This window comes from Manacus candei, unplaced genomic scaffold (assembly GCF_025592945.1).
Source record: "Manacus candei isolate 608988 ecotype Guabito, Panama unplaced genomic scaffold, ASM2559294v1 h1tg000193l, whole genome shotgun sequence".
Lineage (NCBI taxonomy): Eukaryota > Metazoa > Chordata > Aves > Passeriformes > Pipridae > Manacus > Manacus candei.
In genome coordinates this window covers 66135-89334 of record NW_026138241.1, presented here as the reverse complement: position 1 = coordinate 89334, position 23200 = coordinate 66135, and the positions used below count along the sequence as shown (strand labels likewise).

The 23200-nt window shown below is 48.8% G+C and overlaps 1 protein-coding gene across 1 annotated transcript; it reads left to right on the top strand.

The window, feature by feature from the left end:
- Positions 1-1060: 1060 nt before the first annotated feature.
- On the top strand, positions 1061-21672 carry LAPTM5 (lysosomal protein transmembrane 5). Its single transcript, XM_051774230.1, has 8 exons — positions 1061-1317; positions 8124-8217; positions 13767-13843; positions 14588-14716; positions 15201-15326; positions 15752-15847; positions 20266-20358; positions 21458-21672. The coding sequence occupies exons 1-8, from the start codon at positions 1231-1233 to the stop codon at positions 21530-21532; spliced, it is 777 nt and encodes a 258-aa protein (XP_051630190.1). The 5' UTR covers positions 1061-1230; the 3' UTR covers positions 21533-21672.
- The last annotated feature ends 1528 nt before the right edge of the window (positions 21673-23200 follow it).

Here is a 23200-nt window from a genome sequence, read left to right as displayed (position 1 = left end):
GCATTGTTAAAAAACTGCTTTCAGCGACGCCACCTTTAATTTCAGTGTCTATAAACGTCAGGGTGTTCCTTTCAGTGAAACCTCTCCTCAGAAACAGCAGCCTGGGAATCCTCAGGCACAGGATCCCTTCCCAGGGCAGTGGGATTCCCTTCTCCTTGGGCAGTGCTGTGGCCACGAATTGGTGTGAAGGAACGAGGATCAGAATGGGAAGGGTTTCAGGGATGGAAAAAGACATACAGCCATTGAAAGGACTTTATTACAGTTATTGTGTGTTTTGCATTGCATGATTCCCCCAGATTTGTATTTCCCGGGCTTGCCCAGGCAGGCCTGTTCCCTGCTTCCTTTCTGCACACGTTTTTCCCAGTTTTCCAGCTGTAAAAATGGGATAATGATCCCTGCACACTCTGCAGAGGCTCCTGGGCGAGAGGCTGTGCAGCAGGAGAGCAGAGGTTTGGTTCCATGGGCTCAGCTGGGTTTGCAGGGAAATTTGGAATCGAAACCATGGACTTGGAGAGGTTCAGAGAGGAGAGGTTCAGAGAGGAGAGGTGAGGAGAGGAGAGGGAAAAGAGAAAAGATGGGGTTTTAATGAGAATGGTACTAAATCTGTGATGAAGAGCACAGTTGAGTGAGTTCAGGCAGGGGGACACCCCGAGGTCCTGCCCAGTGAGCTCACCAGGCTCACATCCCACTGTTGCTGGTCCTTTCCAGGAGCTGCTGGACAGAAATGACCTTGGGAACTGGGAGCAAACCTGCAGCCAACAACTCTCCAGCGTCCTCTCCTCCCAGAGCCCAGGGCTGCTCAAGCAGCAGCTCCCAGGAGCCCTTCCAAGGCTCTGGGACTCAGCTGGCAGGGAACAAGCTGCTGCAGAGCGAGGAACTCGGATGTTTCCTTGCAACAACAGCAGGTCAGGCTGAAGGTGAAATTCTTGGCCCCCTGCTTTTGTTTCTGATGATTTTTGCCGGGCAAATCTTCGCCCTCCTCTCCCTGACACCTCCTCTGCTGGACACCACCTGCCCCAGAAGGGTTGGTCCTCCTCGGGGGGGAAAGGTCCTGATGAAAAAGCAACGAGAGAATTTTGCTTTCTTTATCACTGAGAAACCAAGAAAGCCCTCATGTGACTTTGTAGATGACTTCACACATTCAGAGGGCAGGAAGGAAGTCGGGCTGCAGTGCTCCCTTCGCTCTCCTGCGGGGCGGCGGCTGCAAATTCGGCCTCGTTAACTCCCAAAATGACCCCCCAGACACCCCCCGAGCCCCCCAAGTGCTGCTTCTTCAGCATCAAGACAGCCACAGTGGCCCTGGGGATCTTCCACATGGTGAGTTGTGGGGCTGGGAGAGGGCACAGGGAGGTGGAATCTCTCCCCGAGGTTTCCTGCCCCTCGAATTTTCCGTGTTGCCAAAAGAGAAAACCCGATTATTTAAGAGGGATGGACAAAAGAGGAGAAGGTGGTGGGGAAAAGGAGGGAGAGTGGATGAATTTTCCTGGACTGGGAGAGGTTTTTAACTATTTTTGCCTGGCTCTGCCAATTGGAGTCCATGGAAAGTCACTGTGCTTCCTGGTTTTCCCCTGCTCAGGGCAGGGACTCTCACCAGGGTTGGGTGTGGAGCTTGGCCAGGGCTCAGCGTGGAGCCCTGGCCCTGCTGGGTACAGTGGGCAGCACTTTCACACTGGGAATGTGGGAATGCCAATGGGCATGTGGGAATGCCAATGGGAATGTGGGAGTGCTGCAAGACAGAGGAGGGATTTGTGCTCTGGGTGAGCAAAGAGTGAGAGGCAGAGCTGCCTCATCTTGCACTGCATAGTGTTTGCAGTGCTTCTGTTTCTCTTGGAATCTTCCCTTCCCTTCCCTTCCCTTCCCTTCCCTTCCCTTCCCTTCCCTTCCCTTCCCTTCCCTTCCCTTCCCTTCCCTTCCCTTCCCTTCCCTTCCCTTCCCTTCCCTTCCCTTCCCTTCCCTTCCCTTCCCTTCCCTTCCCTTCCCTTCCCTTCCCTTCCCTTCCCTTCCCTTCCCTTCCCTTCCCTTCCCTTCCCTTCCCAAACCTTCCCTTCCCAAACCTTCCCTTCCCAAACCTTCCCAAACCTTCCCTTCCCAAACCTTCCCAAACCTTCCCAAACCTTCCCAAACCTTCCCTTCCCTTCCCCCTGTCCCTCCCAGATCCCAGGCAATGGGACCTCCCCCCCGTTTTTGGAGCAGATGCTGCAAAGCCACAGCTGGGGCTTCGCTCTGCTCCCCCTCTGCTCACCCTGGCAGTGCCCTCAGTGCCAGGGCTGCCTGGGGAGGAAGGTTTTTATCTCTCAGTGACACCCCTAGTGCAGTTCAGCCACCCCTGGAGGGACCAGCTGGGTGTGGGTGGTGGCTGGGAGGGTCTGGGGTCACCCTCAGCCCTTGGGGGTGCAGTGTTGTTACACCAGAACAGGGATCACCCCGAGATAAGCACAGGGGGGGTGTTCAAATGGTGCAGGGGGTGGTTTCAGGGGTTTCAGAGACCACCAGCAACTAAACCACACCTTGAGTTTAGACCAAGCAGCCAGAGATGCTCTTAAACACCTGGAAAAATCCAGTAAAGGATGTGGGGAAAGGGCAGGAGCAGCCTGAGCCCTCAGCTCTCCAACTGCTGCCACCCCTCAGCGATGTCCCATCACCACAACCCCAAAACCTGTGATCCCCCAAATCCTCGTGGGTCCCCCTGTGTCTGCACCTCTGGTTTCACATCCTGCCCCACTGAGTTCCTCCATGTGGTTTCCCAAATGCCCTGCATTTCTCTGGGCACACCTCATTTCCCCCTGATCACACCTGTCCCCACCAGCCCTTTCTCCCAGGTCCATCCTCTCAGCCATCCTTTATCCACTTTTATATCCCCACTTATCCTGTTTTCCTCTTCCTACAGAACAGTACAATCTCTTTTACTCAGGACTCCACGAAAAATGGTTTATTCTTTGATAAGATTGTCTTGTCTCCTTCTTGTCTGTGTCACTTCTTTAAGAGGTAACACAGAATATCAACCATTCCCCCCACACACTTCTCTACCTTTTTGAGGGTGTAGCTGCAGCTGCACAGAGGGAGGGAAAGAGAAAAGGGGATTTATACCTTGGCAGTGACTTGGATGATTTGCTGCCTCAATACAGTTGCTTTGGATCAGTATAAATTCCTGCTGTGGGTCCCAGTGAGGGATCACAGCCATGCTGGGTGGGAGCAGTGCCATCAAACACGAGCTCTGGGGATTTGTGGCCGTGTCTTGTCCCCCTATAAATTCAATTTGCCTCACTGCTGATCTCTTCAGAGGCAGAGGAAATAAATCCTGGGCATCCTGAAAGCAAACAGGGAAGGAGAAGGAGGGGGATGAGGAGGGGACAGAGGTGTGGGATTAGCAAAGCTTCACTGGCTGCTGGGAGGTGACTTGCAGGTGATGTTCATGGAGGGATTTGTCCTGCTCATCAGCTCCTCTCAGGCATGAAGAGACCTGAAGGAATTTGACATTTAGCTTCAAGATCAGGGCTGGGAATTTGCTTGGCCAGAGGAAGCCTTTAGAAAGCAGCTTGTCTGGAGCTTTTCTCAGTCGTAGACAAGTTTTTCTCTTTGGCAGCAGAAAGTCACCCCTGGGACCTTCCCAGGTCCATCCTCAGTGCTGGCCACGATTCCTGGCAGAGCAGAGCTGGGATTCACTGAGCACTCCCCAGGCTGGGCTGACCTGAGCTGTCCCACAGCCCCTGTGCTGCTCCCTCCTCCTCCTCCTCCTCCTTCTCCTCCTCCTCCTCCTCCTCCTCCTCCTCCTCCTCCTCCTCCTGGAGCATCTCTGTGGCACAAACCAGGGGGAGGAGGAGGAGGAGGAGGAGGCAGCAGGAAGGAAAAGAGAAAATGTTTTGAAAGGAAACCAAGTGGGAACTAAAAACATTCCTCACTTCATCCCACACTGCCACAACAAGCACTTTTCAAGTGAAATAAGGAGGGGTGAAGCTCTGAAAGGGCAGCATTTATGTGTTATTTGCCTTCAGAGTGCTGGGTGTCACCTGCTTCTGTCAGAACCCCACTGGCCCCAGGGACCCCTGGTGATCCTGGCATCAAACTGTTCTTGCAGAAACCCTCGTTGAGAAGACAAAAAGGGAGCATCTGCCCCCCCAGGGTGGTGTGCATGAACAGAAATCACTCGGGGATCAGTCAAATTGAACGTATCTCAGAAAAAAAAGGCACAACACAACCTCCAAGAGCAGCTTAACCCCACGGGAGTATTCACCAGGGGTGGGGGCTGTGTGTGCCAGGCTGTGTGTGCCAGGCTGTGTGTGCCAGGCTGTGTGTGCCAGGCTGTGCAGATCCTGCCTGCCAAGACACCCCCAATTTATCTGCCTTGATTTAATGAGCAGCTCTGCCTCAGTCCTGCATGATGTCACAGTGTCATGGAATGGTGGAATATCCTGAGTTGAAAGGAACCCACAAGGATCATCAAAATCCAACTCCTGGCCCTGCACAGACACCCCAACAATCCCACCCTGGGAGTGGGTGGGAATCCAAACCCTCCTGGAGCTCTGGCAGCCTTGGGGCTGTGCCCACTGCCCTGGGGAGCCTGGGCAGTGCCCAAATATCAGGGAAAGGTTCTTCCCCCAGAGGCTGGTTGGGCACTGCCCAGGCTCCCCAGGGCAGTGGGCACAGCCCCAAGGCTGCCAGAGCTCCAGGAGGGTTTGGCTGATCCTCTGGGGCACAGGGGGTGACTCTTGGGGCTGGGCCTGTGCAGGGCTCAGGGTTGGACTGGATGATCCTTGGGGGTCCCTCCCAGCTCTGGATATCCTGGGATTCCAGCCCTCCTCTGACACAGCTCCATTCACTCACATCCTTACCAAGAAATGTGTTTAACTCCTGTTAAACAGAGGCAGCACCAACCTGAGAGGTGTCCTCCAGGAGTGGAGGACAAGAGAGGAAGAGAGGAAGGGGCTGTGGAGGGGCTGGGGGTCAGCAGCACCCCAAGGGAGCTGGGAATTGGGTGCTGGGGGGGGAATCCTCCTGTTTTAAACCTGCCTTTCTCCTGTCAGGACATAACAAAGGGAAAGGGAAGGGGGTTCTTGCCTGAGCAGCCCTGGCAGGCTGAAACAAGGACTTTTTGGTTTCTCCTGGAGCCAAAGGGTAAATCTTGAGTCAGAACATGCACAGCCCTGAGAGGTTCCATCACCACATCCCAGGCACCATCCACCCAATGCAATGGAGATGGAGAGGTGTCCTGCTCCTCCCAGGGGGTGATGAGGAGCCCAGGGAGAAGGTTGGAGATCATTCTCTCCTCGTAGCTCAGTGGCTCGTTCTTTCCATGCATTTCTAAGCCCTTGTAAATGCAAAGTTTAAACCAACTTTTGCTTTGAAATTCTTCTCCTTCATCTGTCAGGCTGGGCTTGGGTTTCCTGCCACCTGCTTATCTTTGGGAACTGCAGCTGGTCTGGTTTTGTGGCTCATTTCAACACCAACAAGGAAACCAAGGGTGTCTTCTGCTCTGCTGTTCCCTCTTTGATAGACCCTGGAGATGGTTCTTTGTGCTGAAGTTTAGCCTCTGGATAAAAATTATAAATCCATCTGGGGTGGGAGCATTTGGGATTTGATGTCCTGCTTTCAGTCATTGTCTTCCAGGAATTAAGCTGATATTTAGGGCTCACTTCATCCATTTTGCTCAGGCCTCCTTTTCACTGAAACCTGAGGGGAAAAAATAGCAGTTTATCCCTTTATTTCCCACATTTCCATTTGAGGGTCTGACCAACAGCAGCAATAAGAAGCAAAATCTCTTTGGGAGCATGAACATAAAAGCTGCCAGACAAGTTGGGGCACCTGCAGCCAGGTGTGATCTCCACGTGTAGGCAGAGGAGAGATCCTTCACATCCCAGGGTTGATCATCAGGTGTAAAGTCACTTCAGATCGATGCACTTTCCCCCTTGACAAGGTTCAGTGCTGCCCTGGGACCTTAAATGCTGTTACAATAAACCTTCTTATGTTAACTTTCTTGTATCCAAATGTTATAGGATCTAAATTTTTTCTCCTTTTCCTGTCAGCCTCAAAGCAAAGTTCAAAGTTCATTTACTGCAGGGCAAAAAAAACCCCAAAAAACCCAACAAAAAACCCCCAAACACAAGCCCAAAAGAAATCACAGAATGTTTTGGTTTGGAAGGGACCTTAAAGATCATCCAGTTCCAACCCCCTGCTATGTGGCTTTTGAACAGCCTGATATCAGCCAGGTCAGGAGAAGACATGAAACACTCAGGAATTGTTTTAAATTCCAAGGCAGGGATTGTGGTGGGATCCCAGGGGTCTGAGTGGGGCTGGGGGGATGCTCACCCTGAACACAAAGGGCTCTGGGGGATGTTCAGGTTGGAACAGACCTCTGGGATCATCAACCCGTGACCCAACCCCACCTTGTCACCCAGCCCATGGCACTGAGTGACACGTCCAGTCTGTGTTTAAACACCTCCAGGGATGGGGACTCCACCCCCTCCCTGGGCAGCCCCTGCCAAGGTCTGATCCCTCTCTGTGTAAAGAAAGTTGGTGAGTTTGGGTTTGAAAACAGTTTTTGGGTCTGCAGCTGAGGTAGAGACAGTGAGGGAGTGTGTGCTGAGCTCCTGCCTGTGCAGCCTGTCCCCCCCAGCCACGCTTCCCCCTTTCTGGGGGGATGCAAAACCTTCCTTTCTGTGTCTCCTCGGCTTGTTTTCCATCTGTGGCAGCTCTGGCAGCTCTTCCCTGCAGTGGCAGTCCCAGCACCCCTGACTGGAGCTCCTCCTGCCTCATCTTGGACCTCAAATGCCTCCTCCAGACACTGCTGTGACAGAACCTCCTCTCCCTTGTGCCCCCTCACACTCAGCTTTGTCTCAGCTCCCTGAGCAGCTGCTTTTGTGCTGTTTCCAACACACAAAGTTTGCAAACACGAGCACAAACCACACCAGTTCTGGTTCCTCCTTTGCAGCATCACTTCTTGCAGTGGTTGCTGAAGTGAAAGGGCTGCTGGAGCTCTGGTGGAAAAGTTGTTTCAGCTCTACTCAGGTTTGTGTTGATCCTGGTGGCTGATACCAACTGGCTTCCTTACCAGTGTGGGGTTCAGATGACTCAGAATCCCAGACTGGGTCGGGCTGGAAGGGACCACAGTGTCCCATCTGGTCCCACCTCCTGCTCCAGCAGGGCCATCCCAGAGCACCTGGCACAGGGTTGTGTCCAGAGGGGTCTGGAATGTCCCCAGGGAGGAGACTCCACTCCCTCTCTGAGCAGCCTGTTCAGTGCTGACAGTGAAGAAGTTCTTCCTCCTGTCCAGGTGGAGCTTCCTGGGCATCAGTTCCTGCCCGTTCCTGCTGTGCCATTGCTGGGCCCCCCCAGCAGAGCCTGGGCCCTCCTCTGCCCCTCCCTGCAGAGGCAGACATGGGCAAGATCCTGTTCTTCTCTTTGCAGTGCCCTTCCAACCCAAACCATTCTGGGATTCCATGATTTTTTTGCAGCAGGAGCTCTCCCTATCCAGGGGTTAGACGTAGATTTTTCACTCCACACATCATCCCTGAGTGGATGCAGAAGTTCAGGACCAGGACTGAGAGCTCCAGACCTTCACTCCATCTCAGTTGCTAAACTCAGGATGGAAAGACCTCCAGAGTCTGGGGTCTGATAGTTCAATTTGGAGAAAATAATTTCAATTCAGTGCGAAAAAAGAACATTTGAAGATCTTCCTCGAATAAATAAAAGAATGAAAGTGGCATTTTTGCCAGTGAAGCAGCACAGCTACACTTACAGAGAGATCTTTGGTCTTTTTGTGTTTCTTTTTACACTTTAAAACTCTGTTATTACATTTAGCTCAATTCTGAAGCAAAAGGCAATTTCCAGGCATAAAACCAGGACTTTCTTTATAAAACCCATTGAAACCAAACTCATTAAGTTTGTCATTTCTCCATCCTCCTTCTGCTGGCAGAGGAAATACAGTTAAACCCAACCCATTAATAAACTGATTACTTTTGCCTCGATATTTCCTTGTCCAGGATTTTAAACCTTCTGGGTTTGCTTCCCTTGGAGACTTCAGCCTGCATTTGGTTCTGGGGCCATTTCCCCAGCCCTGGAGATAAATCTGCTGATGGGAAGTTGCCCCAGGGCCACTGACTTGTGTCCTTTTGCTTTTGTTCTCCCAGGTCATGAGTGTTTTGCTGCTGATCGAGTATTCCCTGGAGGTGTCCAACGGGAAGGGCTTCCAGAGAGATCTGCCCAAGGATTACTACGGGATTGGTGGGTCACTGGGGGGCTGGGGGGGTTTAGAGGGAGCCCAAGGTCCTGCACTGGCCCCTCTTCCTTTTCCAGCAAAGAAAATCAGAACCTGGTGCTCTCAGCAGACGGGCCCAGAGCTCAGATATTGTTTCCCAACTCCCCCTATTCCTTGTCACATTCTTCCTGCCACACTCAGACACGGAACTGAGGGTTGGAAATTCAGATTTTGGCTTGTTGGGAGATCAGTGTGGAGAAGTTGCCTTTATTTCAGCAGGTCAGCACCCTCACAGCCCTTCATCCCCCCTGCAACACACTCGGGATTCACCTCCCGGTCCTGGTTTCTCCCCCATTCCCAGATTTTCCCAACTTCTGGTGCTGTATTTTTTTAAGAGTGTTGGTTGCAACCAGACTGTTTTGTATCCCACAAATGCTCACAAGCAGCATATTCCTCATGGTTGATTGAATTCCTGGATCTGGAGCTCAGAAGGATCTAACACCAGCCCACCTCCCTCCCTTCCCCTGCCCCTCTGACCCCCATTCCCAGATTTTTCCAACTCCTGGCTTGTTTGTTTTTACAGAACTTTGCTTGCAGCCAAAGACTGGTTTGTATCCCACAAATAGTCACAGGCATCATATTCCTCATGGTTGGCTGGAGCTGGGAAGGATCTCCCTTAGACCCTTGCACAGACCTGGCTCCCAGAGAGCTGGGACCTCTCTCGTGTGGGTGCCATGAAACACAAAATAACCCCCCAAACCTCAAATCTTGCTTCACCAGCTTATTCTGCACAAGGCTCTTTGGAAACCACAAGCTCAGGGTGTTTTTACCTTTCTTCAGTTGCTTTTCTGTCTAAAGCCCCTTTGATCTCCCAATTCCCTCTGTAACACTCCTGGCATTCGCCTCCCAATCCTGGGTTCTCCTCCCTCCCCTGCCCCTCTGACACTCATTCCCAGATTTTTCCAGCTCCTGGGTTGTTTTTTTACAGAACTTTGGTTGCAGCCAGACTGTTTTTTATCCCACAGCCATCATAGTGCTCACAGTTGGCTGGAGCTGGGAAGGATCTCCCTTAGATCCTTGCACAGACCTGGCTCCCAGAGAGCTGGGAACTCTCTCGTGTGGGTGCCATGAAACACAAAATAACCCCCCAAACCTCAAATCTTGCTTCACCAGCTTATTCTGCACGAGAAACCACAAGCTCAGGGTGTTTTTTTCCTCTCTTTGGTCCCTTCTCAGCACAAACCCACGAGCTGAGATAACCTTTCTCTGCCAGGCAGCCTGGCTCCCTCACCCGGGGTTGTCTCTCTCCCTGTGGAGAAAAAAAAAAACACCACGTTTTTCCAGTGAAAAATACAACTTCTGGCAGCAGGAATTGCTTGTTCCCTGCTTTTTCCTTGTGTCCTTCCCCAGGCTGCAAGACCCCTGAGAGGGGAGGAAGAGAAAACCAAGTAGAGCAAGTTCCTGCAGCTCCCAAACTCATCCCTGGAGGGGGAGTGAGACAGAGTGGAAAGCACCAAAGCAGGAATAGTCACTGTCTGGTGGATTTGTGATGGGTTCACAGTTTTCCTGACCCCCAGCTGGGGTTTAGGAGGCTGTTTTACATCGGTGCTGTGGGGTTTGTTTCATAAAATAAAACCATGGAATGGTTTGGGTTGGAAGAGACCTCAAAGATTGTCCAGTTCCACGACAAAAGGCATTGATGGGGAGTAGAAAATGGGATTTTGGGTGAGTGCTGAGCACAGGACACCCAGGAAGGGGCTGCTTTCAGGGTTCACACCTTTCACAGGGAGCATTAATTCCAAATATCCCAGCCTGGGGGGGTTGGAGGCTCCTTTGCTCTGTGACCCACAGAGGTCCCTCAGCAGCTCTGGCTCAACCCAGCAGCCAGTGTAGAGTGGAAAATGCCCTTTCCAGAGCTTCCCATGGTGGCAACACCCCAAAGAGGCTCCCAACCAGGCTGTTTGCCAGGGAGATCAGGGCAAGACAACCAGGAGAATCCCCTTTTTCCATTTCTGTGACGGGAGCTTTTCATTGCAGTTTCTGAAGCACATGATGCCAAGTGGGACCTCAAGGCCTTCCTTCCTTTTTTCAGTGTTTGGCTGTTTTGCTGCTTTGTGGGAGTATTTTTATTTGTTTGGGGAGTTTTTTGTGGTTTCTTTGTTTGGTTGGTTGGTTTCTTTGTGGGTTTTTTGTTTGTTTGTTTGGGGGTTTTTTGGGGGGTTTTTTTGTTTGTTGGTTTGGGGTTTTTTTCTGGGGTTTTTTTTGTGTTTGTGGTTTTTTGTTTTGCTTTTGGTTTTTTTTGTTTGTTTTTGTTTTGTTTTGTTGTTTGTTTGTTTGTTGGGTTTTGTGGGGGTTTTTTGTTTGTTTTGTTGTTGTTGTATTTTTGATTGATTGATTTTTTGGTTTCAAGGTACCCACCTTGGCCGTGGCCACAGTCACAAATAGTTTGTCCTGATGGTGGAGCACACAGAGAATTCTGACTAGGACAGTGACCTGAACTGCTCAACACTAAACAAGACATTTGCAGATCAGAATATTTTCCCACAGACACAGTTATGTAAAAATTACAATTGTTTATCATTATTTTTTTGCCAAAAAGATCATCCGGGGCCAAGAATTTTTCACTTTTTTTTTTTTTTCCAAGCATCTGAGTAAAAGATGCTTTAAAGAAACAGAAACAAGGAGTTGAGACAGATTTTTCAGGTGATTTCCGTGCTATTTTGTGCTTTCTAAGCAAGATTTCTGCAAATCTGGAGGGTGTTCCTTTAAGAATAGGACTGTTCTGAGGGAAATTGGCCCCGTTTTTAACACTCCCCCCCTTCCCACACAATTAAAAATGACAGGTTTTCCCCTCCCCCTCTTCCACTGCCTCCTACACCAAAAAAAAAAGAAAAAAAGGAACATTTTCTAATGAAATCCTCAGCACTTCCACTTGGCTTCTCTTCCCGAGCATTTCAAAGGGCTCTGCTTGGGAGATTTTTCTGATTAGAGCTGGAATAAACACGGCACAACCCTTCCAGTTCCAGAGAGGAGCAGGGAAGCGACGGGAAAAGTCCAGTCCCACTTCCAAAACCCAGCTGGAAGAGCCGGAGAAAAATTTAGGGAGAGGTTCTGGGGCTGCCCTGAGCATCTGCTGCTCTGTTTGTAGATTCAAACACACCTCAAATATCTCATTCCAAGCTGCAGCCCCGGCCCAGGAACAGAAACGAGGGAAGGTTTTGTTTTTCACATCAGACAGCAGGAAAAAAAATACACCCAGGATTTTTTTTCCTAAGGAATCAGGCTGTCGGTCACAGGAATCTGGTCTCCAGGATCTGCAAATCTCAAAGCCCAGGGAGCTCCTGCCTCTGGAAGGGCACTTGTCACCCTGCCAGCCCTGCAGAGGATTCCAGGTGCCGTTTGTCCTCTCATGGAACGTCCCACACTTCCATGGATTGGCACACAGGGCTGAGAACCAACACCTCCCACCACCCAAGGGGGTCCCTCCCTCACCCCAAGTGCCCCCAGAAAGGAAGAAAGCATTTTGTTGGAGTCAAATCCTTGATTCCCGAGATCCCAGCCGTGGTTCCAGCAGCCAGCAGGAAGGGTGACTGTGTCTGCTCTGACAAACAGGAGGCAGACAGAGCTGGGAAAGTTGTTTTCCCCTGGTTTTCCCTTTCTTTCCATCCCTTTGTGCTTGTAGGATTGTAGGGGGGGTTCTTTTGGGGTGTTTTTTTGTCGTTTTATTTAGGGTTTTTTGATCAAGTTCTGCTTGGAAAACTCAGCTGGGCTCTGCCAGCAATTAGCCCACAGCAGCAGTGGCCAGTTGCCCAATTAATTAACGAGCTTGTGGAGAGAGCTGGAGCATGAGAGCATGGAGAGGGAGGCAGAGCAACCCAGGATCCAGGGAAACACCGTGCTGAAGAGAGAAATCCTCCCTGGAGCACACCTGGAGTGCTGCTTCGGGGAGAAAACCCGAGGAAAACGGCTCCAGGCATTTGGGTTTAAAGGCTGTTCCTACAAAGCCTGCCCGGCTGCTTTGTTAAGCTCGGCTTAGTTGGGAGGTTACGCCGTGCTGGTGTTAATCTTTGTTCTCTGAGGACATCACAGCCTTGTTTCTGCCCCCCTGCTCCTGGAAGGGGGGTCGGGGTTGGCTTGGAAGCTGCAGCTCTTCCCTGAGGAGCTGCAGAGCTGGGAGCAGCTGATCCCCTGGAGCAGAGGGAAAGCAGCTTTTGGATTGAGCTGCACTTTGGAGTCTGGGTTTTCTTCAGGAAGCAAAGCCCTTTCTGTGTCACCCTCCCTGTTCTCATTCAGGGTTTGCTGCATTTGGGATGGGTTTCTTTGCTGTTTCCTAAGACTTCTTCCTCTTCTGCATTTCAATTCCCATTATTTCGTGAAAAACAGCTCCCGCACTTGGGTTTTTTTATCATGTTATAACTAAAAGCTGGTTTTTTTGCTCTGTACTTAGGTCATATTTTCACAACTCTCTTTTCCTGATGCAGGTCAGGTGTTTGTTGGACACTTTTGGTCACCCCCTTAGGTCTTGGATGTCTCCCTGCTCCTGTAGTGCTGCTCCCTCCTCTCTCCAGATGAGCTATTTTTGAGGGGGTGCTGCCTCCTCAAAGGGTTTTTCCCTCCAACACTGCAAAAGAAGAGGCTCCTTGTTCTCAGGGAAGGAAGTGCTGGTCAGAGCTGCTTTCCCAACTAAAGATTCCCTACGAGCAAATCACCTTTCCAGAGGGGACTCAAGGGTGTTGTTAATTCTTGAGGAAAAAGGGAATTTAAAATATCTTCTGTATCAGTGCATTTAAACTGAGTGAATGAAGGATGTGAGGAGTGTTGCTGGTGGTGTCACCTGCCCTTGCTGCCAGAGGTAGCTGAGCCCAGCTCTCAGGAATCCCAGAATCCCAGAATATCCTGAGCTGGGAGGGACCCCCAAGGATCATGGAGTCCAACCCTGAGCCCTGCACAGGCCCAGCCCCAAGAGTCCCCCCCTGTGCCCCAGAGGATCAGCCAAACCCTCCTGCAGCTCTGGCAGCCTTGGGGCTGTGCCCACTGCCCTGGGGAGCCTGGGCAGTGCCCAACCAGCCTCTGGGGGAAGAACCTTTGCCTGAGATCCAACCTGAGCCTGCCCTGACACAGCTCCAGCCGTTCCCTGGGTGCTGGTAGTGGGAGGTTAAAATTACCGCCTCTTGTCTGCTTGGGCTCTTGAAGATCCTTCCCCAGGTTTCACTGTTCCTTGATCTGTGTTTGAGTCACAAATAATTTTTGCCTCTGACTCATTAACTGAAAACACTCTGACTTTTTTATTTCTACTTCGTTTTACCTTGATATTTAAAATCTCAGTCCTTGGCTCCCTCGTGCCTGAGCTCAGAGCCTGCAGGACCTGGTGGCTGAAGAGACAGAAACTTCAAAGACAGATTCAAAAGTGGGTTTAAAAAGGGGGGAAAGGAGTTAATTCCAGCTGCATGACACCTATTACCCTCCCCACAGGATCCTTTGTGCCAGGTTATCACAGTTTATCTCTTCCTTAGAGCTGTGATTGAACTGGGACAGCAGGTTTTGCTAACATGGTAATTACTTTTATGACTTTTAGCCGATGTTGTCACCAGTTTCCTGCTGATCATCATGTTGTTTGTCATCAGCTTCAACCTCCTCCTGGGTGTGCTGAAGGTAAGATCTCCACCAGTGACATTTAGGTGCTGGCTCGGGCCCGGCCCAGGTGGGAGGGTTTGGAGGAGGGGGCTGGAAGGTGTTCACTGAAATGCTGAAATATGCTCAGAAAAGCAGATAAATCCCCGGGTCACAGCGTGGGAGGGGGACTGTTTGTAGTCTCAGACTCGTCTTCAAGGCTGCTAAATGCCAGAGTTACCAAATCTGGAGCAATGCTTCCATCAAGACTAATTTTTCTGGGTTAAGTGATGGAAATGCTATGATTGGAAATGTTTTATTGCCTCATTTCCCTGCTCTTTTGCAAGTCAGGTCCTGGAGAGGAACTGGAACTCCCCTCTTACAGTGAGGACTCCTTTCCCACTTCAGGAGGAGAAATGACAAAGCCTTGGGGTGGGAACCCAAGTAGTTTGGTGTTAGTACAGAGTTTAAGCCCTACCCAAGCAGCACAGCTCTCCCTCTCTGTGGGAAATTTTGGGGAGAATGGAATGACAGCTCTGATGGGATTCAGTGTCAGAGTGAAAACTCCCAGAAATTTTCCAAGGGGCTGAAAAAATTCCATGTCGGGGCCTTTCATTGTTTGTTGTCACTGGAGTGCCTGGAATCAGATCTCAGAACTCCAGGGACTTATTTAATTTAATTTAATTTAATTTTGGAGCACCTTAATTTATGCCCTGTCAGGTGTTGATAGCTGGTCTCATTCTCCCAGTTGGAACAGAAATAACTGGAATTGCTTTTCTCTCTCAGAAGAGGGAACGTCTCCTGATCCCCTTCCTTGCCCTGCAAGTCATGGACTTCCTCCTCAGCCTCCTGACCATGTTCAGCTCCTACCTGCAGGTCCCAGTGCTCATTTCTGTGTCCTCCCTGAGCCACACGGTGGGTAACAGCTTCTTCTGGGGGGTCTTCTCTGGTTTTTAGCAGCTGGAGAATGAAGGGAGTAAAGGGTGGTTATTTTGGGCCACAGTCCTTTATAGAATCATTTAGGTTGGAAAAGACCTTGGAGAACATCAAGTCCAATGGCTGGAGACAGGATACAATCCAGGCTGGAGGGCTCATAAGGAAAACTGGTGACAGGTGGGACATTTAGTTTCCCCTGGCTAAAAATCTTCCTGTTGATTTGAATTTTGTCTCATGGTTTCGGGGGAAGGTGTTTCTAGGAAGGGTTTGCTGGAAAACTGGGGCTGGCAGTGCTCCAAGGAGAGGCCTCTTCTGTGGAGCTCATCTAAATCAACCCAACAAGATGGTTTGCTCCCCATTTTGGCCAGAATGAGTGAATTTATTAGTGTGAGAAAAGCATAAAATGTGAAGAAGCCTCTAGAAGGGCCACAATCTGGTAACCACAACCAAATTCCTGTTGCAGCAGGGACATTCCAAGATCCCTCTCCTGGCTCTGCAGCTGCTGGACTTCTGCCTGAGCATCCTCACCCTCTGCAGCTCCTACATGGAGGTGCCCACCTATCTCAGCCTCAAGCCTTCAGACAATGGGGTAGGTCATGGCCAAGCTCCTGGTTTTTCCTGCTGTGAACTCCTGCAAAGCTTCCTTCAGGAATCAGCTTTCTCTGCCCTCTCTGTTCGACCACCAGGGAGGGTTTTCTGTAGGTTCTCCCCCCCATGGTGTCCTTGACTGTCAGCTCCTTTGTGCCTGTGTTCCTTAAAAGCTCTCCTTGTTTTCCTGGTAGGGATCTTATGGATGCAAATTGCAGGGCAGAACGACTGGGACAGACCTGCCTGCAGACATTTTCATCTTTATTCAACAGCCCTGCTTTTAATTTTCATTTCAATCACCCACTGGGAGACGTTTCTTTATTGGGAAAGGAAAGTTTCCCAATTTCTGAGGGACCTCAAACACCATCACTGGGTGTGACCCTGGGACAAGTGGTTGTGACTGAGACCTTCTCCCTCTTTCCACAGGGATTTTTGCCAACCCTGGAGAAGCTGCCAACAGAGGACTATGCCAAAGTGATGATCACCTTCACCATCGCCTTCGTCGCCGTCCTCTTCCTCAAGGTAAAAGCTGCAGGGGCTGCTGGGGCAGTGGAGCTCCTTTGGCTGGGGAATAGGAAAATTTGGGGTTACTTCTCTCCCAAACCTTAGAAAAGCCTTGTTGGTGTCTCCCTGGGCACAGCAGGAGCTGGTCTGAGGCAGGACTAACATCCAAATCACTGGGTTTTTTTTTTTTGCTCCTGCAGATGTGGGTTAGAAAGTTATAAAATCTCTCTTATATCCGAAATAAGAATTAGAAAACCTCTCTTAGATCCAAAAAACTCTTACTGCCCCTCCACCTCTAGAAGGATCAGAGGGCTGAAAACAGAGATGGGAAAGCGTTCTGCTGCTGTGGGACAAAGTAAATCAGATTATTGAGGAGCAGGTTGGATCTGCTGGGATGAGTGGCTGTATCCACACTGGGGTGAGCAGAGTTCTGCACTGACACCCTGGAAGTTCATTAAAAGCAGGAGCTGCTGAATCCTGCAGACTCCACTGGGAGATGTTTTCTATTCCTCTTGCTTCAGTGGCTCAGAGAACACATTTTTCACTGAGGGGTTCCAGGCCCACTGAGAAAACCAGATCTTTCCAGGTACTTGGGCAGACTCTGTCACAGTGAAAAATTGCTGCCTGTCAGTTGGAAAATACTTTATATTCTTATATTTCTGACTCTTCTCAGGTGGCCAGATAAGGCAGGGTGGAGTGGCTTGTCTTGTGTGGCTGCACTGCAGGCCTGGCTTTAGCATATCTTGGAATATTTGCATGAATTACGGACTAGGAGTGGAGATAACCCTGCAGCAGTGGGGTCTGCAATCTCACTGACCTGGCAAATGGGTTGATTTGAATTTTCCATGGGATTGGGTCCAAAACTGCTTAACTTGCACTGACTCCTTGTGCTGGAGTCTGGGGGAGGAGGGACAGGGAAGGATAATTAAAAAAAGCAGTGGACAGGTACAAGTCTCTTCTAAGTACCCCAAAGTATTTTCCCCAGTAATAAAATCAGTCCAAATAACGTGGAAGGTTCTTAAAGAAAACATGTTTCCAAACCAAGTTATGTTCTTTCCTATCTCAGTTTTTAATGGCACTGTCTCTTCTGACTATTTCCCTCTCTCCTCAGTTATTTATCCCTTTTTCTCCTCACAGCATCTTTTTTGCTCCTCTGCCCCCTGGGGTGCTCTCAAAATGCAACCAAACCCAAACCAACCCTTCAGACTTCTCCTGGTCTGCTGAACTCCCCCAAACTCCCCCAGAGGAAACCCATCCTTTAAACCCAGTGACAATCCCTCACCTCTTCCCTGGGCAGCAAAACCCTTTTCATGATGGTTCCTTCCAAGTGATAAAGGCCTTTGATGAGAAATGTGGCAACGTGAAATATTTTATGATGAGAAATGGGGCAAAAACCACTAAATATTTTATGCCTAAAAAGGCCATTTGGCCAATTTAGGGCACATTGGTTTCAATTCACTGGATGCCCACACTGAGGTGTTCTCTCAATAATGTTGGACTAAGATCTTTTGGCACAAATGGACTTGGTTAATGACCCATCACAAGCATTTATGGCCCTAAAATGGTTCTGTGTGTGGTGCTGTTCTCTGCCAACTTGCAGTTCCTGTCCCCAAATTGTTGTCTGGGGCATAACTCAGCTAAAAGGGGTCTGTCCCACGGAGCAGATGGGCCACCTGCCCCACTGGCTCTGCCAGAGACCTCGGGTGAGCCCTGCAAGGCTTTCCCAATGCTCTCAGCAGGGAAGATTTCCTGCTGGGAGGTGCTGCTGCTCCTCTCCCTCCTTCTTCCCACCCTGTGCCAGGAGTGTGGGATGTGTGGAATGGGTGGAAGGCCCTCCATGCAGCCCCCCAGCTCCTCACCAGTGGTGGCTGGTTGGGTGGTGACCTGGGGAGCCCTGAGGGATCAGCTGTCCAAGTCTGAATTCCTTGGAGATACAAAGTATTCCAAGGGCAGAGTGAGGGCAGGGGGATGCTCCCATTAAGGCAAAATTCCCTGTTGAGCTGTGTATCCACAAGCAATCCTAGAAGCATGGAATGATTTGGGTTGGAAGGGACCTTGAAGCTCCTCTCATTCCATGGCCAGGGACACCTCCCACCAGCCCAGGCTGCTCCAACCTGCTCTTGAAGACTTCCAGGGATGGGAGGTGCCCAAGGGGTCACAGCCTGTTCCTGTGACCTTTATCTCTCTTCAATACCCTCCTCCTCCTCCTCTGCCCTCATGGTGAGAATGCAGAAAAACAGGGGAATGAGACATTCCTGCTGGGAAATGAGAACAGGCTTTGCCAGAAGTGCTGCTGAAGTTGCTCCTTCCCAACCTCCAGGATGAGCTTCCCATCCACGTCCTGGGGCAACAACTGCCAGAGGAGTTCCCCCTCTCCAATCCAGTGTGGAGAAGGGTGTCCCACATGGATTCAGGAGTGGGTTTGGACGAGCCCAAGGTCCCTGCCTGCCTTAGATAAACTGTACTAACAGATCTGCTAAAACTTGCAATTGCTTGCAGGAGTCACTGAACTCATTGCTTGGCACTGCAGCAACTCCTCCAGAAGCAAACCCAAAGAATGGATTCTTTTGCTGCATTATTTTATTTTATTTTATTTTATTTATTTTATTTTATTTTATTTTATTTATTTTTTATTTCATTTTATTTTATTTTATTTCATTTTATTTATTTCATTTCATTTTATTTTATTTCATTTTATTTTATTTCACTTCATTTTATGTAATTTCATTTCATTTTATTCATTTTATTTTATTTTATTTCATTTCATTTCATTTTATTTTATTTCATTTCATTTTATGTAATTTCATTTTATTTTATATTATTCTATTCTATTCCATTTTATGCTATTCTATCTTATTCTATTCCACTTTATTCTATTCTATTTTATTGTATTTTATTCTATTCCATTCTGGTTTTTTCCATTTTATTCTATTCTATTCTATTCCATTTTGTTCTATTCCATTCTGGTTTATTCCATTTTATTCTATTCTATTCTGTTTTATTCCATTTTATTCTATTCTATTTTATTCCAATTTATTCTAATCTATTCCATTTTGTTCTATTCCATTTTATTCTATTCTATTCTGTTTTATTCCATTTTATTCTATTCTATTTTATTCCATGTTATTCTATTCTATTCTGTTTTAAGCCATTTTATTCTATTCTATTTTATTCCAATTTATTCTATTCTATTCCATTTTGTTCTATTCCATTTTATTCTGTTCTATTTTATTTTCCTGGGCTTCCTTTCCTGGCTGAGTGGAGGTCTCCACACCGTTTGATGCCTTCAGTGTCTCCCCCATTCCCCCCCTGCCCGAGGAACCTTTCGGAGGCAGGAAGGTTTTTGCAGCATCCCCTAAAGATGCTCCAAGCATCCCTGAGGGATTAGAGAGATGGATTCCTCCAACCAGACACTCACTCCTTGGTCTCATCCTTGTCTTGGCTTTGTGTCAGGCCCCACATCCCCATTGTCCCAGGAAATCCTGGGCTGCTTTTGGGGCCACACAACCCCCTGTGTTCCCTTGCAGAGGCCACAGTGGAGCCCCAGGCCAACAAAAACAAGAGGCACACGACTCTTGCTGCACAGAGGAGGCAAAATATTGATTTAACAGGGGATGTTACACAGACTTTGCTTATTTTCAGCTGCCACAGCCCATCAATCGAGCCATTTTTCCCAGAAAAGCTCTATTTATTGCATCTCAGAACCCGGGGAGGTGCAAGGAGGTCCTGCCAGGGAAGTGTAACTGTTGCAAGGACAGGATTTGGTGGGATAAACTGCCTTTTTGGGTCAGTCCTAGTTGGCCACGGAGCCTTGGATCTCTGGAGGGTGGATGTTGTGCCCAAGGTGCTTTTTGAGCCATCCAGGCTTTGCAGCCTGCTCGGAAAAATAACATTAAAATGTGCCTTCCTTTCCTCCTGGTGACACTGTGCTCTCAGAGGTCACAGACATTGCATTTAATGTGCTTTAAACATCTTCAATTGGGCTTGAAAATTTATATTTAAAAACTTGAAACTTTACATTTATATGCTTTAAAAATTATATTTAATATGCTTGAAACATGGTATTTAATGTGCTTGAAACATGATATTTAATGTGCTTTAAACACGATATTTAATGTGCTTTAAACACGATATTTAATGTGCTTTAAACATGATATTTAATGTGCTTTAAACATTATATTTTATGAGCTTTAAATATTAGATTTAATGTCATTACCAGTCGTAGTCCCACCCCACTATTCTGTTCTGGATCCATGGAGTTCCCACCTTCCTACTGAAGGATGGACAGAGACTGATTGAAGGCCCTGGGACCCAGAATCCCAAACTTCTGCCTCCAGAGAAGAGACTGGGACAGCATCAGGCTGATGGCAAAAGTGGGAATGTTCTTGTTGACCTGCAATGCAATGGAAAAATGCCATTTTCCCCTTTTTTTTTAGGCCTATATGTTCAAATGTGTGCTGAGCTGCTTTAAGTACATCAAAGCCAGCAAGAGAGAGGAGGTGAAAGTCGACCCACAAGCAGTTGAAAAGGTGAGGAAAACTCCTTTAGATTTAAAAAATCACATTTCAGACTCATGAGGTCCATGGAGACCCTTCCTTGTGCTTCTCTGGTGGTCTGAGAGAGAGTTTAACCCTTCAAATGTGCATGGACAGGTCCTAAAAACCAGTTTCCAATTATATTATACTGCATATATTATATACACATTATTTTTGTATTAAATCTTCCAGTGGACTCTGCAAGGAACCTGCAGCTCAGGCTTCAGGCACAGCAGATAAATGGGAATATATCACTTGTAATCTCTGAGCCACAGCAGATAAATGGGAATATATCACTTGTAATCTCTGAGCCAGAGCTGTGGGTTTAATTTCAGCTGAACTTTGGGTTCTGTGTGTCCAAGAGGGTTTAAAATTAAGCTTGTCTTCACCTTTCACAGTGTCAGTGTCTGAGTGATTTGGTGCACTGCCCTTCACCTTAATGATTTGATAATTAATGAATCTCAGTGTCCCTCCTCAGGCTAGTGGTGATCTGTCTATGAGCAGCATCCAGCTGCTCTGATATGATGGAAAATCATTGACTCATGGAATGTCCTGAGCTGGGAGGGACCCCCAGGGACCACCCAGTCAACTCCTGGCCCTGCCCAGACACCCCAACAATCCCACCCTGCCCAAACCCTCCTGGAGCTCTGGCAGCTTTGGTGCTGTGCCCACTGGAAGTTGGGAACTTCTGTGAGGTCTCCAAGATCTTTAATCCTGTAAAGATGGATGAGAAGCAAAAGAGGAAGGATATGGAATGATAAATGTAGGGGGTTGTCTTGCTGAAACTTGGGAACTGGGCTGAGCCTTGCCTTGCCAGCAGCCTGTGCCCCTGCTGTGCCCTCTGCAGTGCCCTGAGCTCAGCTGCTTGGCTGATGTTCTGCACATCAGAGGCTCTTGCACCATTGATTTCTCCAGGACATGGAGGTGGGACTGGCAGCCAAGTGGTTCTAAAGTGCTGCTGCTCCTCTAACTCTGCTGGATTCCTGCCCTTCATGGCCTACAGCCCACGGGGCTCTTCTACCCAGCTTTGAACCAGCTGGAGAAACACGTCCAGGATCAAACCCAGAGCATAACTGCTGGTCTTCTCTTCCAGGCTGTACTGCCATCCTATGAGGAAGCCTTGGAGCTGCCTGCCAAGGAGTCCCCACCACCCTATGTGACAGTCTAAGTTCTGTTCTGGGGAGCAAACAACACCAGTGCTGCTGCTGGTGCCTCTTCCCCTGCTGTCAGAGAGTCAGTCCCACCGAGGAATCCTCGCTCTGGAGCAGCTCCATGATCCCAGCTGGGTGATCCAGCCCACTGGGGGATCCTGCAGAGTGGGGGGATTTGATGCCTTGGCCCACACTGGCATTTTGACTCTCATTTATTGCTCATTTTACCAGCCTGGGCTCCAGGCCCTGCAGAGATTCCCAAGCCTGGCTCTGCCCTGTGGGACGTGCAGGCACTGCCTGAGCCCCTCCCGGCCTTGCTTTCTGCCAGGGAGATGCTGCTTCTCGTCTGTCTCACACATAACTGAGATATTTTGGGAGTGGGATGGGGGGGGAAATGGGGGAGAAGCTTTCCTGTGCCACAGCCCAGCCCTGAAGCTGTGCCAGCCAGACCCCGGGGCAAAGGGAGCACCAGGAGAATGAAGATCTCCCCTGAATTATGACCCAGCTCTCATCCTGTCTGCTTCCCATGAGGATTGATCCATCCAACATGTCACAGTGTTGCTCTGCCATTTTATACCTGAGTGGTTGCATATTTTATTTTGCTTTTAGTGTGACTTGAAAGATGAGTTTCAATTAAAAAAAAAATGTTAATGGCTTCACCGTTTTGCTGTCTGATTTCTGCCTGCTGGGGTCTGATTTCTGATTTCTGAAGCAATAATTTGCTTCTTGGGAAAAAAAAAAAATTAGCAAAAACTTGTGCTTTGACCTTGGGGTGATGTTATCACGTGTGTGTGCTGCTTGCAAAGGAAAAATTGGTATTTTTAACAGCAAGTCTGGTAATTTTATCTAAAAATCTTCCTCCATCCTTCCTCTTCTGTGTGTGAGAAAGATCTATGGCATGTTCAAACTGACTGTGCACAGAGCAGAGACCAAATTCCAGGTACCTCTCATCTGCTTGGGATTGTTATCTGCTTTCTTAAAACAGCTCAGTAGGGAAGTGTGGTTTGCTCAGTAATAACTATTCCAGCATCATCTCCAGCTTGGATCACAGCCTGAAACAAAACAAACCAACAAGATTCGAGGGAATATTTGCAAAGAATAAATAAGAAGTGTGGTGCTGCCCCGTGGTCTTTTCACTGGGTGTGTATTTATGCATATGGGGATGGAGATAATGATGTTGGTTAGACACTTTTGAGCTGGTTTTCTCATCACTGAAAAGAAAGGATGACTCCCTTTCTCTGTGCTTCATCTTCCACGTTCTGGGAGCCAGGATACTCAAAACCAGCCATGAAGTCTGGAAGGAGGCACCACAATGACACCTTAATAGCTCCAGTGCTTTTAAATGTGCTTCAAATCATCCACAAAAGCACACAAAAAGTACAAAAAGTCACCCACAGAAGTACCAACCACTCAAATTCTTTGAGGCAGAAAATAATTCCTCTGATCCTAAATGTGGCAATTGTGACCAAAGAGAGAGAGACCAACCCAAAATCCACCCAGGAAACCTGGCAGAGGAGTGTGAAGAGCCCAGCTTTATGCATCAAGGTCCAGCCCAGTCTCCTGCTTTATTATGTGGAGAGATAAAACATTACCTTTAATTCTGAATGATCAATAGGCTCCAGAACCTTCCAGACAAGCCCTCTTGGTCTTAGTCCTGAAGCCCAGGCTGCAGCTGCTGCTCATTT